At 36.8% G+C, this 15,951-nt stretch overlaps 1 protein-coding gene across 19 annotated transcripts in view; it reads right to left on the minus strand.

Annotated features, from left to right (window-relative positions):
• The window catches only part of rims2a (regulating synaptic membrane exocytosis 2a), a 206,111-nt gene extending 193,186 nt beyond the window's left edge, over positions 1-12,925 (minus strand). For 9 of the 19 annotated variants that reach the window (XM_036216125.1, XM_036216124.1, XM_036216117.1 and 6 more), the window contains exons 1-2: positions 12,404-12,925; positions 11,988-12,185 (exon numbers count right to left, since the gene is read on the minus strand). In XM_036216125.1, the coding sequence (XP_036072018.1) occupies positions 11,988-12,169 (182 nt within the window). In that variant the 5' untranslated portion in view covers positions 12,170-12,185; positions 12,404-12,925. The remainder of the gene's footprint in view (positions 1-11,987; positions 12,186-12,403) is intronic. The other 10 variants (XM_036216127.1, XM_036216130.1, XM_036216122.1 and 7 more) reach the window with 3 other exon arrangements.
• Between the last annotated feature and the right edge of the window lie 3,026 nt (positions 12,926-15,951).

Here is a 15,951-nt window from a genome sequence, read left to right on the forward strand (position 1 = left end):
AAAAAATCAATAGTCTTAAAAAGAAACTGGGGGTTGTGTTTATTGTCAGTGATGAGTTTTGAAAAATAAAGAGTCCTTCTCGTGTATTTGATCAGAAAACACCTAAATTTGCTTTTTGTTTTTTTTACCAAATAAATGTTGAAAATCCACACAGAAAAAAGTAATCATAAAATAGACATGTCTAAATATAATTTTTTATTTATATTTTTAATAATGAAGAAGTATATTCATTTTATTGATTTTATTAAATTTTAAGCTATATTTTACTGGTGAGGCACAGCCTCACTTACCTCACTGTACGTCACTGTCAGTGAGCTATAATTGGTTCAAATTGGTCTGATTTCTATGGTAACCACTCTCCCCAATCGGGAGTGCGCTGGTTGGAAGGCCACGCCCTTAACACTTCAGTCCAGGTTAGTGAGTATCTGTCTATCAAACATTACAAGGTGATTCTGTCAAAAGAGGAACATTTACGTCCCCAGCACATTATTACATAAATAAATAATGCGTAAATACAGTTAATGACATAAAAAACAATATATTTATGCAATTCAAAGCATCATTCACATAAATCATTGTGGAAGTTGTATTGATATATATTTAAAATATTTGTAAAAGGCTGATTCATAGCATTTCTTGGGTGTCCCCACAGCCAAATGTTACACTTTATCACATTCATCATCAACAAAACTCTTACAAAATCAGATTTTTTTTCTGCATTTAGGTCCTACTCTTTGTGACATCTACACTTGTAAAACAGAAGTTTTACAAAAATATAATTATATTTTGGTTAAAATTCTCCTTTTACTGCTGTCCCCAGGTTTTGACTCATTGCTGTTGACTGAACACATTTCCCGCTCTTAAACATTTGGTACATTCCACCCGTGACATTTTCTGCTGGGAGTCATCACCTTTGATCATGGCAAGATCAAAGGTAAGTTATAGCCTTTATTTTTATTTTCACTTAAAGAAACATTTATATAGTCAGAGACGGTCAATCTAAAATCTCCATCTTGTTACCCATAGTATTTTCCAGAAATATATAACTTGATTTTAAAATTAAAATTTTAATTTAAATCTCTTAAACGGGCTCCGTGTGCTCATGCTTTACCATAAATGCAAAGTGGCTCAATTTAGCACAGTTGCTAATTTTATGCTAAAATCTCATTGCTGTTAATCAAAAAGGGAGTAACAGCAATGAGTGGGTTACTCTCCTCCGATGCCTTTCAATAATCATCAAAATAATATGATGAAATGACTAAAAAATATAATAAATGAATGAATATTAACCAGTTTGTATGATGGCTTGTATTTTACTAACTGCTGTTATCTGATCACTTTTGTTAATCACAGTGACAGGAACCATTGAGTGCAGCAATCGCCCATTCTCATTGCTGGTACTTAATGTTATCTTAGATTGTTCTACTGTTTTTTGAAAAATAAAGAAAATTAAGTGTGTTTTCACATCCATATCTGTCTCATATCAGTTGTCTGATAACTCATTCTAAACCTTTGGATTCAAATATCTTTATTTGAAGTCCAATATTAGAAAATATTCAATAATATTCTCAGAGAAATACAACTTTGAACAAAATAAGGAGAAATTACAATTTTTCTAATGCAAACATTTCTTCTATATTACCTGTTTCTTTACAGGAAATGTGTTGTATTTTTCTTTAAATTATAGTTTTCAAATACCACTTGAGTTTTGATAACAGCAGAAAACAATAGCAATGATAATAAACTTTCAAAAGCTTTAAAAAATTAAACCACACTCTTTTATTCAAGCATTTTGAATAACTTTAAAAAAAATGTTCAAGAACATGATAAAAAAGAGGAGCAGAACAACTCGCACCAGCAGCTACTTCCTGTTTGAAATGGTATAGATGTGGACACAAGTTAGTCATTTCAAAGCTTGTTCATGTCTGTCTATGTCCGTTCCTTCCCCGTTTTCCTCATCCAATGCTGAACAAAACAGCTTATTCCAGTATCTTCCATGTTTTGGCAAGGGCATCCGAATCTCCTCAGCAAGGGACAGGAAAATCCCTCTTAACCTTCCTTAAGTGATAAAAGCTCTGAAGACGATAAAACCCGTGCTGACAAATGCAGATGCTGAAACAAAGTGGGGAGATAATAGAAGCTGTTGCTGTGCGGGCTGAGAGAGATGGCAGGCTGATTGCTCTGTCAATAGGAGCTGGAGCTGTCACAGAGCAACAGGACATGATACCATCACAGACGTCAGAGTTTCTCCAGTCATCTTCTCGTGGATGTTTCCTCCTCTTGCCTCTGTTCTCATTTCCTTCCTTCATTTCCTTACAGCGAAAGGCGGACTGGACACTGAGAACTGTACAGACTCAGAATGACAAACTGAACGGACTGGAGACCAAGGTCGATGCTCTCTTTGCTCCCTTAGGAAGCTGGAAACCATCTTGGAGCAGAAGCTGTATCTGGCTGCACCTAAACCAGGAGTCTGCAACCTGCAGCTCCAGATCCACATGTGGCTCTTTTATCTCTCCATGGTGGCTCCTTGGACAAACATAAAATAAGTCATATAGACTGCTGATCCAGACATGTTGACCGTCTGAGTCAGCAGCTCTCTCTAACCAAAACTACCAAAAGAAAACAAATAAACAAAACCCACAAACTAAGAACTTGCACTAACCTGCACTCCTCCCTTCTCTAGGGCTGGGTTGATAAATCTATTAATCGATCTGAATTGATTTTAGCTTAATAGGTCAATAATCAATCCATAAAAGTAGAGATGAATTTAACGCATAAAGCTGAAGTCCGTTAGCTTAATGCTAACGTATAATGGGTTTTCCCATAGGACGTCTAATGCTAACGCTTGATCAACTTAACCCTCGGCCGAAAAAAAACAAAAAAAAAACGGTTTTTGCTCATGCTTTCTTCTTCTTCTGGAACAAGGTTTAATGCTGTAGCGCGATCGCCACCTAATGGCCAAACTGAAACACCCTCCAGGAGAGGCAGAACAATTGACAATACATTTTACATTATGTTAACTGTCTCAGATTAATATATTCAAAACATACATAGATTATTTATGTATTTCTGAACAAATGTCTCTAAATGTGTAAACTCAAAATTGAATTGAATTAAATTCAACTGAGTGGATCAGAACAATTTAAAAAATGGAATTGAATCAATCCAGGCTCTGGTGAATCAAATATAATTGATTCTGGAAATTATTGGCGACACCAAGCTCTACCCCTTTCTATTTAATCATTTAAAATAAGAAATACTCCGTTCATCAGGCAGACATCACTCTTTTGCGTTCCATTTGAGCTGCTGACATTGTTTGTTGTCAAATCAAAGAAAGTGACAGCATTTCATGAACTAGATGAGCTGTTCGCCTCAATCAGAGGAATCCAAACATGAGACACCTACACAGCAATTAAATATGGAGCGACACAAACAATCAGAGTACAGAAGCGTAATAAGGCTGCACATCTGCCCCACATCTGCACCACTACAGGAACCTGCTAACACTAAAATCACAGAAACATCCATCCCTTCTCAAAGTGATGGAAAATGATTCACCCTCTAACTGCATTCATCAGACTGAAGCCTTTTCACAGCTGCTTCCAACTGAGGCAGCACATCTATGTTCATCAGTGCATCTGTACGCCTGCTGACTGTCGTGCAAGAAACATGCAAAAATACCAAAATGCTGACCTGTTTTCATGTTCTGATGTTTTCCACTGTTTTGTTGAAAAGGAATACTAACCAAATGAGTTCTCAAGAAAAACATTTTCCATAAATGTAGCATATTTTCATGTAATTTGTACAAGGATGTCTTATTTCCCATGTAGGGTGAGGCCAGGACCCCAGAGTTGGACAGAATTGTCTCTTTCCACAGTGTTTATGCATGAGTGAGGGGGCTAAAGGAACACGGAACAGCATGTAATGTGTAAATCGTCCAGTGAAAACCTTTTATTGTTTGCCTTTTTTAATGTTTAGTTACAGGTCTTTCAGTTTAATTTAAACTCCAACTATGATTAAGTTTTGATCTATTTTAAAAAGCATTCCCAGTGGTCTCTTAACCCTTTAACACCGGAGCTCCAGTGTTTATGTTCTTTGATTTACTGTAACTTTTTAGTTATTAACAGGATCAATGCAATTCTAGTAGATTCAAAATCTACTGACATTGAACCTGTTAAGGGTTGAAAAGTTACAGAGTGTTCAAGATTTTGTGTTTTAGTGTCACCGATGTCGCCTCAGGTGTGTAAGGGTTAATTAGGATTATGCAATTTTTTGTGTCGTTTTCTAGTTTCTGCAGATTGGCAGGAGTTGTCGGTGGGACTTTTGGTGCTGAGTAAGCCCTCCCACGCTTCCTTTTCACGTGTAAACATACCCAACCAGTGGGGGGGAGGGGTACTGGGGGGGGAGCTGCTTAGCTCCAAAAGCCACACCCCCTCAGAGGAGATTTTGGAAACAGAGGCTTCAGATCAACATGAAAATGTTTTTTTTAAGACATTTAGGTTGTGGGACTTTGGATAAAAACTTCATAATCTAATTAAAACACTACTGGGAATGTTTTTTTTCAATTAAAACATTGTCATAGGGACTTTAGGACTTTAAGCTAATCCTGAACACACACAAAAAAAAGTTTTTATAAAAAGTGGCCACAACTCTGAAATCTTGTGGAATTTCTGCTTCCGGCTAATGATTTTCAGCCACCATCTTCTCTGCCACCAGGTCCCCGTGTTTAAAACTGGGCAGAAAATGTTGGCCCCAATGGGTTTGTCTGCAGTTTCCGCGGTGGCCCCACATTTGCCCTTCTGTCCAGGGACAGGTAGCCTGGCGACTTGTTAGCGTAGCGAGCTATCCCACTGAGTCTCCACTTCCGCCAATGTGGGCAAACACAGGTGGGACCACCACAGAAATTGTGGACGAGCCCATTTGGGGCCCACATTTTCTGCCACTTTTAAACCATATGGGGCCCACTTGGCCTTGCAAGCCGGTATCAATTTATAATGGTTTACATGATCTCCTACTAGCTTGTGGGACATGATGCAAAAAATGCAGAGAAGAGAAATTAAGAATAAGTCATATGTTTTTGGTATTTTACCAGTTTAGGAACTCTTTGCCTTTAAAAGATCTCTTTTTAGTGAAGCTGCATTAGACCTGGCACACTCTGCTTTTGCATTGTTTGCAGTCCAGACATAAATTGCAGCACTGTGCTGTCACAGGTTCCAGAAACCAGGCTGGAGTTTGACGTCACTCATGCTGCTCAGATTTCGTGCCGCTTGGGATAGTTTGTTCAGTCCAAAACAGAAACCATGAACGTGTACAGTAGACCAGGAGAGCGGGAGGCTCAGGCCGCTGTAATGTGTGTGCACAGCACTTCAGCAGAGCTCCTCTCTTCAGAGTGTTAGAGAACCCAAAACCTCCAGGGAGACGGGGCCTCTCTGAAGCACTGACCCCAGCTGGTACACTGAGCTGTGCAGTGCAATCTGATGGAGGAGCCAGGTGGGAGAGGGAGGTGTGTGAGCACGCACGTGCAGCCAGAGACAGGAAGGGTACATTTGAGAAGGAAATGGGAGGAATTCAATTGAACACCAACACACATCAGCTCCACCATCTAAAAGGATGATTTGGCAGATCAGTGCATGGAGGGGCAGTTAGTTTCCATAAACAGTGTTGAGAGTAATTAATTACAAAAGTAACTAGATATATAGCATTACCTGTGATAATAGTGGGAATGCTGTAAGCTTAATGGGGCAGCTAAAAATACTGAAACTGATAGCTGAAAATGCTAAAGCTGAAAGTTTCAGAAAAATTAACTTAATGCCAAATTAGCCTAAAAACAGGAAAAAAAATTTAATTAGCCAAAAAAACTAGGATAATACAAAAATATTGGCTAAACACCAAATTAGCCAAAAAAAAATGGAAAAAATGTATACCGGTAAATAAGCCAAAAGAGCTAGTATAATACTAAGATATTAGATAAACACAATATTAGCCTAAAAAGATTGGAAACATTTCTAAATTTACCAAAACACCTAGCATAATGCTAAAATATTAGCTAAACACCAAATTAGTCTACAAAAATTGAAAAATATCTAAATTAGCCAAAACACCTAGCATAATGCTAAAATATTAGCTAAACTCCAAATTAGCCTAAAAAAACTAGACACATTTCTAATTAGCTAAAACAGCTCACATAATGCTAAAATATTAGCTAAAATTAGCTTCTATCTCACAAATGTTTTATTGTGTCATCACTAGAAAGGGCAGAATGGAAAAGCTTGCTGCTCCTTATCAATACACCAAACACCCACAGCAGGAGGTACAATCAGAGGGGAAGGAGAAGTGAAGCTCCAGGCTTTTTGTGGGTCACTTCATCACAGCTGATCCCCCTCCCACAGCCAAGATTTCTTCTTTTTTTCTCCTTTATTACACCAGAATATTGTATTCTTGTTGCCATGATTAACTGCAGACAGAACATTGCACGATTTAAGCTAAAGTATTGAAAATATGACCAACAAGTGCGTCTGAGCGCAGCAGCGTTTATGAGCTTTCATTAGCATTGTTTTACATTAACAGCTACAGATATGCAGAGCACCACTCCACTTCATCAGATGGATTTTCTATTGATGCAGCACATTTTCCAAATGAATATAAACACACTGGACAAATAATATGCAGCCAGAGAGAAGCTAATTACTGTACGTGCGAGTCAGCAGTGCTGCATTTCCATCCACACTCTCCGTGGCGCCTTCAGTGAGATAGCAGAAAGTTGGCACACCCTGCAGCTGGAGGCTTTTTTCTCTCCTTTCATTCACTTCTTCATTCTCCCAGGATTCCCTCTGTTAGATTACACACTTCAGTGTTGGAGCAGATACTTTCCTGAAACACCCACCCAAACTGCAAGGGGAGCAGACCATGACTGGGTCAGAGGAGAAGCTGCAAGGTAGCTTCATTTCTGACATGTCTGCAAACGCTACAAAAAACAAATGACAAGTTAATCCTCTGCATTTGTACCTATCCCAGGGCTGAGCATATTGAATCTGCTCCAGGATATGTGACGCTTGTGTGATTCACTGGTGAAAAAGAAAGAAAGAAGAGGGGATTTACTGTTTGTGTGACTCACTATGAGTCACCAAGTATGTAAAGATAATATGATGTGTGAAAACTGAAGGAAACTTTACTGCTAAGCCGTCGGACACCTCAGCAGAAAACTTATAAATACTTCTCCTGTCAGAGAATAGTACAATCTTGTTCAGATATTAGGGGTGTAACGATTCATTTCATAATTTGTGATTCATTGACTGAAAATGGATCTTTCTCCTAAAGTTCCAGCAGTGAGACTCAGACATAAAGACCTGGTACTGAACAGTACAGGTAAAGTTTTCCACATTCCTTTTATTTCTTCAAAATAATCAAGTAAAATAAAGAAGTGTACAAACAAAAAAGTAAACAATAATGAATGTCAAATCCAGTCACATTTAAGTTTGACAAAGTTGTTTTTCCACATCAAAATAATCCAAATTACGTCTTTGTTGAATTAAAATTCAAAGAGTTTCCACACATTGGACTGCCTCAATCCAAATAGAATTTTTTCAACATTTATCATTTTTTTTCATTCAGAAATGATTTTATAACAGTTTAGGTCGATAAACAACTTGCCTCAACAATCTGGTTGGATCATAGGAGCATAAATCAATTGATCAATTAATTGTTACACCCCTATCGTGTATTGCAATTCACAAGCTAATGCAAGTTAAAGCTAACTGTAACTGCTAGTATCTTTGTCACGTGTCCAAGTCAAGGGCCGGATCCGGCCCTCTGGGTAAATATATCCGGCCCTCCACATGATTTTATTTTATTTTTATTAATGGCCGATGTTATCTTGTGCTTATTTTGAATAATTCTAATAATATTTCTATAATTTTGACAACATATATTTTTATGGAGAGTAAAATATTGAAAGTTATTTAAAGTTTGAAGTGATTATTCTGGGATAATATTGCTGACATTCATATTTATGTTAAAAAAATGCATTTTAAAGGTTTTAGAAATTGGCAATCTGCTAGCTTTTCTGACTATATTTTGGCATTTACTAAGATTTTTTTAGGCTGTTTGACTCTTGTCTAATTTTTCAGCTACATGCCCGCTGTTTTGGCTGATTTTGGCTTTTTTTATTTTTAGGCTGTTTTAGAGTTTAGCTAATATTTTAGCTACATGCTAGCTGTTTTGGCTAACCTAATTTTTTCTTTCTTACTTTTAGTTTTTTTGGCCAATTTGACATTTAGCTCATATTTTAGTTGACTAAAAGCTTTTCGGCTATTAGCTATTTCAGCAACACGCTAGCTATTTTGGCTAATATAGACTTTATTGTCTTTTAGGCTGTTTTGGTGTTTACTTCAGCTACATGCTAGCCGTTTTGGCTAATCTAGGCTTTTCTTTTTCTTTTATTGACTTTTTTGGAGGTAGGGTAATATTTACACGCCAGCTGTTTTGGCTAATTCGGGCTTTTTTTCATTTTTTTTATATTTTGAGGTTTAGCTATATTTTTCAGCTACATGTTGTTTTGGCTAACCTAATTTTTTTTGTTTGCTTGTTTTTTAGGCTAAGTTGGCATTTAGCTAATATTTTAGCTGGCTGTCAGCTTTATTGCTTTCAGCTTTTAACCTAAGCATTTTCAGCAATCAGCTTCAGCATTCTCAGCTATTACCTAAGCGTTTTCAGCTATTAGCTTCAGTATCTTCAGCCATCAGCACTAGCATCTTCAGCAGCCAAATTCAGCTTACAGCATTCACACTAGCATTATCACAGGTAATGCTATATATCTAGTTCATAATTATGTTAAAAAGTTATAGTTTTAAAAATGTCATTTTAGAGTGTTCAATAAATGTTTATTGTGTAATTGAGTTTGACACCTCTGATCTATGTATTCAGCTTGTTAAATCTTAAGAACTACAGCAAAATATTTCAGCATCACTGTCCAAGTCAGGTCAACTAAAACCGCCCTAACTCCTTTACCCCAAAGTGAGGAAAAAGGGCAGATGTGTGGTCATAAGGTTGAAGGAGGAGGTACCTCTTAAGGAGAGGGGAATGGGAGAAAAAAGTATGGATGATTCACACTGTCACGTACTGCGGCAGCTGAGGTAGCCGTGTCTTGGAGTACATGAGTCATGTTTATCATGCAGCTGCACGAGGAGGAGATTGCACACTTTTGCCTCCTTTAATATTCCAGCGAAGATTAAAAAAAAAAGTGCAGAACTCCTGCAGTGGAGTGTGCAGGAATGATGCTAATCCTCTAAAACGTGGATTAACATTTAGGCTACATTCAGATGAAGTGTTTCCGGGCTTTCGTGCAGTTTCGATGGGCATGAGCCTGTCTTCATAACTGATGCAGAAACTCAACATGTAGGGACATCACCCTTTGATCGGTCTGCCATTTGACTGGCCCAAGGGGAGTTGAGGTCATTAAGTCTCAGAAATAATTACAAAAACTCTAGAAAATACAAGAGTGATTCTCCTGCTCCTTTCCGTACGTTTTTCGCCAAGTAAAAACACAATCACACTTTCAGCAATTTCACTAAACTTGATATAAAAACGTTTAGTTCGTTTAGGTCATTACTGCTTGGACTCTTGTTATGTATAAACTTTATAGTTTTTAAAATGCATGCCCAAGGAAATGAATGAGAAAGTCTTAAAATGCAGTATTTTAAATAGATTGGCGACAAGCCTTTAAATATATACACGGGCTATGTTTTCTTTTTTATAGTAATTTTCCCCCAAAAAATTTGCATTGAGCTGTTATATTAGCATTATGCTAGCTCATTTTGGTAACTTGGCATTTATTGAGGTTTTTATGCTAATTTGGAGTTTAGCTAAGATTTTAGCAACATGATAACTTTTGGGCTAATTGGTTATCTACTGGGGCTTTTATAATCAATTTTGAAGTGTACCCTCTATTTTTGTAACATGCTAACGTTTTTGACTAATTTAGTCTACTGAGAAATTTAAGGCTATTTTGGAGTTTAGCTAGTGTTTAAGCAATGTGCTATTTTTTATTTTATTTTATTTTTTATTAGCTAATTTGGCCTCTGGTGTTTTTATGCTATTTTGGAGTTTAGCTTCTATTTTAGCAATGAGCTAACATTGTTTACTAATTGAGTTTACTGAGAAAATGTAGGCTTTTTTGGAGTTTAGCTAGTATCTAAGCAATGTGCTAGCTTTTTGGCAAATTTGGCCACTACTGCATTATTTTATGTGTTTTTGGAGTTTAAGTAATATTTTAGCAACACGCTACCGTTTTTGGCTAAGTTGTTATCTACTAGGGTTTTTAGTCTAATTTAGAGTTTAGCTTCTATTTTAACAACATGCTATTTTTTTTTTCTAATTTAGTTTACCGATTAATTATAGGCTACTTTGGAGTTAGGCTAATATGTAAGCAACAACCTTGCTTTTTGGCTAATTTGGAATTCACTTCGGTTTTTGAGCTAGTTTGGAGTTTAGCTAATATTTTAGCAACATACTAACGTTTTTGTTTAATTTGTTATCTACTGGGGATTTTAGGCTGATTTAAAGTTTAGCTTCTATTTTAGCAACAGGCTAACATTTTGAATAATTTAGTTTACTGATATTTTTAGGGTATTTTGGAGTTTAACTAGTATTTAAGCAAGAAGCTAGATTTGTTTTGGCTAATTTGGCATCTACTAAAGTTTTGTGGGCTAATTTGGAATTTAGCTCATATTTAACCCTTTAACACCAGATGCGTCGCCAGTGACGCTTAAACACAAAATCTTTAACATACTGCAACTTTTTAACCGTTAACACGACAATTCCAGTAGATTCTGAAGGAGAATCTACTGGAATTTTGTTGATCTTGTTATCGGTTGAAAAGTTACTGTAAATCAAACAACAAAAAACACAGTAGCTCTGGTGTTAAACGGTTAAGCAACACAGTAAATATTTTTTTTATAAAATTGGCATGTATTAGGGATTTTAAAGAAATTTTATTACAATTTTTTTTCAAAAATGTACCTTAACTTCGGCAGTCTTTTATAGTTCTTTAACAAATTTGCCAGTTTTTAAGCAAATTCAACATTTTGCAAATAGCTTTTGCATTTTCAGTAAATACCTTCCGCAATTTAAGTAAATTGCGTCACAATTTTCAGAAAAAAGCTTCAGAGTCTTCAGCGACTTTCAGCAAAAAAGCATTCAACATTATCACAGGTAATGCAACTTTAGTACATTTTGATCTGCTTTTATGAAAAAACACTGTTGTTTTTGGTGGATCAACAAAATGAATGCATTCAGGAGCTAGTAGTGATGCTGACTCTTAAAAATAAACAGGGATAAACTATTTTTACCATTATAGGCCTAATAATGCATATTAATGGAAATATAAGGGTTTCAAATTAAGTTATTTGCTTCCCCTATTCCCGCTTAAGCGTTAATTGGCATATTGGCAGGACAATAGTTATTAATCAATAAATGGATCCGTCAGATGAATCTCCCCTGCTCGGTGTGTTGAATGAGCGTGCTCTTGCGGCCACGTGGAGACGACAGATAGTAACGTTCCGCGTTCTGACTGACTTCCGCGCGGATATTCTCCGGTCCACCTTAAAAGCGGAGCGTGGCAGTGGACAGCTCCGTGGTGCTGAAACGGCTCCGAGCGACATCTGTACAAAAGAAGGGGAGGCGGTGGGGGGCTGTCACGCACGCACGCTCGCTCGCACGCACGCAGCTCCATCACCAAAGAGGACACCTTAAACGATCGCTCCTCTGTCATATTGTGTAATCTCGATGACGTTCGTGGGGAAAGGTTAAGCACGCTTTTTGACGTGAAAATGGCGGCTAACCCAGCCCCGCTGTAGTACAACAGTCACAACAAACTGCGGAAGCACATCTCGAAGCCCGACTGTCATCCCAGAGACTGTCACGCGTGATCGTGGGTAAATACCCCCCCTCAGGAGGAGGCACCAAAAGCAACACCAAGCAGCCCTCCTTACTTCAGCATTGACTGCTCCTTCGCCTCCTCCTTCTTCTGGCGGTCCATGACGCCCAGGATGATCCTCCTCTCCTCCTCGGTGAGGTGGCTGAGGTCCGGCATCTCCGGCATGGCGCCGGCTGAGGGAGCAGCGGCGGCGGCGGCAGGCCCTGGGCCACCCCGGGGCCCATGTGGGGCAGACATCTTTCACACACGGCGGCTAAAAGAACGGAAAAGGACAGTCAACATTCATATAAATATATAGCGTTCTGACATGTTCATCTTCCAATCTGTTGCTATTGACAGCATTTGTTTCTAAAAGCAGAGGTTTGACATGTGCCACCTTAAGAATCAAAGGCTTACAACCTGTTCCCAACATCAGCTTCCGTCCATTCGGGTATTTAAATTAAATTTAGGGATGATTAGAAGAAGTCTTGCCTTTTATTTTGCAGTCATGGTAAATCCCGCCTAACCCATCGCTGCCATCCTTATACTGGCATGATGGAGTCAAAGATGTCCCGTCCGCCCTTGTTTGCTTTCCTTAGGAGCCCTTAACCCTCCTCCGTCGCTCTCTTTAGCTCCGTACAGCCTAATTCTTGGAGATTTCTTCAATGCAAAAAAAAAAAAAAAATGGATGCAATGACAGAGAGAGGCAAAGTAGATTGGAGGAGAGGGAGAGAGGAGAAGAAGAGGCGGAGCGATGGAAGGACGTAGAGCGGAGCCTGGAGAGGAGAGGAGGCGCTGGATGTTCATTGACAGCAGGAGGACGGCAGCTGCAAACCCCGGAGTGGAGCTGAGGCCGGCTGGAGCGGCGGGACCAACAGCGTGCATGTTTCATAAGCAGATCAGAGGCTGTAGTATGAATGCTTAGTTAGTGTTCACACTATGGTGATTCTCCTTTCTTCAGCACGTAAAAACTCAATCACACTTTCAGCAAGTTCAGCATTCTTGGCATCAAAACGTTTAGCTGGTTCAGGACATTAATGCTAGAACTTTTGGTATTTGATAGTTTTTTAAATATTGAGCAAAATATGCCCCATAATCATGGGCTATGTTTTAATCTTTTATAGTAATTTTCCAAAAATGGGGTTTAGCTTCTATTTTAGCAACATGCTAACGTTTATGGCTAATTTGTTATCTACTGGGGTTTAAAAGGCTGATTTATAGTTTAGCTTCTATTTTAGCAACAGACTAATATTTTTGGCTAATTTTGTTTACTTAGGAATTTTGGGGGATATTTTGGAATTCAGATAGATTTTTTTCTTGGTTAACATGGCATCTACTGAGGTTTGTTTAGGCTAATTTAGAATTTAGCTTCTATTTTAGCAACAGGCTAACGTTTTTGACTAATTTAGTTTTTGATTAATTTAGGACTATTTTGTAGGGCTGGGTTGAAAAAATCGATTTGAATCGATTCAAGCTTAATAAATCAATAATCAATTCACAAAAGATATAAATCGATTTAGCACACAAAGCTAAAGTCCACTAGCTTGATGCTAACGTTCAATAGAATTTCCCATAGGACGGCTAATGCTAACGTTCGGTTGACCAAAAAAATACATTGCTGACTAAATGAACATCATTATTCACTTACAGGCATCAATTTTCCAAACTCTTTCAAGAAAATAATTTTTAAAGTAAGTATTTGTGGTCTAAAACTTCATTTTTCTTCCCCTCGAAAAGCTGTCTTCTTCTTGAATAAAGTGAACTTCTATAGCGCGATCGCCACCTAGTGGTCAACCTGAAACGTCCTCCAGGAGAAGCAGCACTGTGTTTACAATGTTAATGATCTGAACATTTTAGTTAGAACTTCTCCTTTAGAGAATCCATGTAACACTGGATGATATTAACAATCTCATTATTTCACTGATACATTTACAGTATGCGAACTGGATCAGATGAATGTAAAAATATATTCAAATTAAATAATATATTTTTAATGTATTTCTAAACAAATGTGTATAAATTTGTAAAATTAAAACTGTGAAGGAGATTTTTTTTTGAATGAAATAGTTTTGGAAATTTTTAGAAAACTAAACTGCCCCGATTGATCAATACAGAAAATGTAAGTACCTGATGAATGTTGAGATCATAAATGTGAAAAATATTTGTTTTAAATCAAATTACATTTTTGAGTTGAGTAAATTAGCAACCATAAAAATGTAATTTGATGAAAACAAATTAAATTAAATGTAACAAATTACAGAGCTTCTGGTAACTGATCCAATGTTTTTTTTTTTATAGTGCGTCTTTGTTTCCTTCATCTGAGCTGGAATCTGGATCAAAATCTGGATACAATAGATCCAATATTGCTCGCCACTTTTTGTTAAATCTCTAATGTTAGATTGGGTGTAAGGGACTGTAAAATAGTGGAAGAATGTGTAAACAGAGAGCTCACAGCAAAGGAGAGGGCTGCTGTGCCTTAATGGTCCTCCCCACAACTGGGAGGTGAAATTCTAATGAAATCCTGCCACTCTGCAGAAACTGTCCTAGAAACCTTTATAAAATGTACCTTAACCCTAGAACACTTTTAAAAACTTTTAAAAAGTTATTAACTTTTAGTTATTATTAAGAAGTTACATCATCACTTTTCTGGGGTAATTTTTAACAGATATAATGTAATCAATAAAATAAATCAAAATATGACAACACATGATAAATTTAAAAAGTTATGTGACATCATCAGTGTGAATGTTTTTTGCTGAAAGTAGTCGCTGGAGACTTTTTGCTGGAAATGGTGACACAATGTAGTTAAATTGCTGAAGGGATTTGCTGAAAATGCAAAAGCATTGATTAGCAAATGTTATATATGCTAAAAAGACTGGATATTTTGTAAAGAACTATGAAAGAGCACTGAAGTCGAGCTAAATTTCTGAAAATGTAGTAAAATAGTTAAAAAATCTCTAAAATATGCACATTTTGGAATATTTTGTGTGTTGTTTAAAAATGTGCCAGACTTGGCCAAAAAAAAAAAAAAAAACCTTAGTAGATGCCTAAGTAGCCCAAAAAAGCTAGTTTGTTGATTAAATATTATCTAAACTCCAAACTAGCAAAAAATTCCTCAGTAAACCAAATTAGTTAAAAATGTTAGCCTGTTGCTAAAATAGAAGCGCAACTCTAAATTAGCCTTTAAAAATCTCAGTATATAACAAATTAAACAAAAATGTTAGCATGTTCCAAAAATATTAACTAAACTTCAAACATACCGTACTAGATAACAAATTAGCTAAAATGTTAGCATAATGCTAACATATTTGCCAACCACAAATTTTTTGAAAATTACTATAAAAGATGAAAACATGAATATATTTAAAGTAGGGCTGTAAACATTAACACATGTGATTAATCAAACGGAATAAATGCATTAATATTCACAAACGCAAATGAATTGCATCTTGATAAGCAGTGGTCCTCCGCTTCACCTTGCCGATTTAGGCTTCCATGCCGTGTTTTTGTTCAGAAGCTGCATATTGTCATAAAATCTAAGTAAAATATTGCGATTAATCCCAGCATATCCCAACATGTGATTTTATATTGTGACTATTTGCAGAGTGGTCAGCAAATACTGTAACAAAACAAAACAAAAAAAAGCTTGTTGCGATTAATTCTTCCCAGGTTTGCAATGAATTATTTTTTTTTTTTTTATCTATTCCCAGCTGTAATTTAAAGCCTTGTTGCTAACGTACTCATAATTTTGAAAGACTTTCTCTTTCATTTCCTATGGAGCATACTCAATATTTTAAAAACTATTAAGCTTATCAATACGAAAAATATAAGCAGTAATGTCCTGAACAAGCTGAATGTTTTACCAAGATTGCTGAAAGTTTTTACAAGCCAAAAAATGTACAGAAAGGAGCAGGAGAATCACTATAGTGTGAATGCTAACTAAGCAATCACACAATTAGAGTAGTTTTCTGTTTTTACCCTCAACTGTGGTTTAAGAAAAAAAAAAAGGAAAATAAAAACACAGGAAGATCCTAAAAACA

This window comes from Oryzias melastigma, linkage group LG16 (assembly GCF_002922805.2).
Source record: "Oryzias melastigma strain HK-1 linkage group LG16, ASM292280v2, whole genome shotgun sequence".
In the NCBI taxonomy this organism is placed as follows: domain Eukaryota; kingdom Metazoa; phylum Chordata; class Actinopteri; order Beloniformes; family Adrianichthyidae; genus Oryzias; species Oryzias melastigma.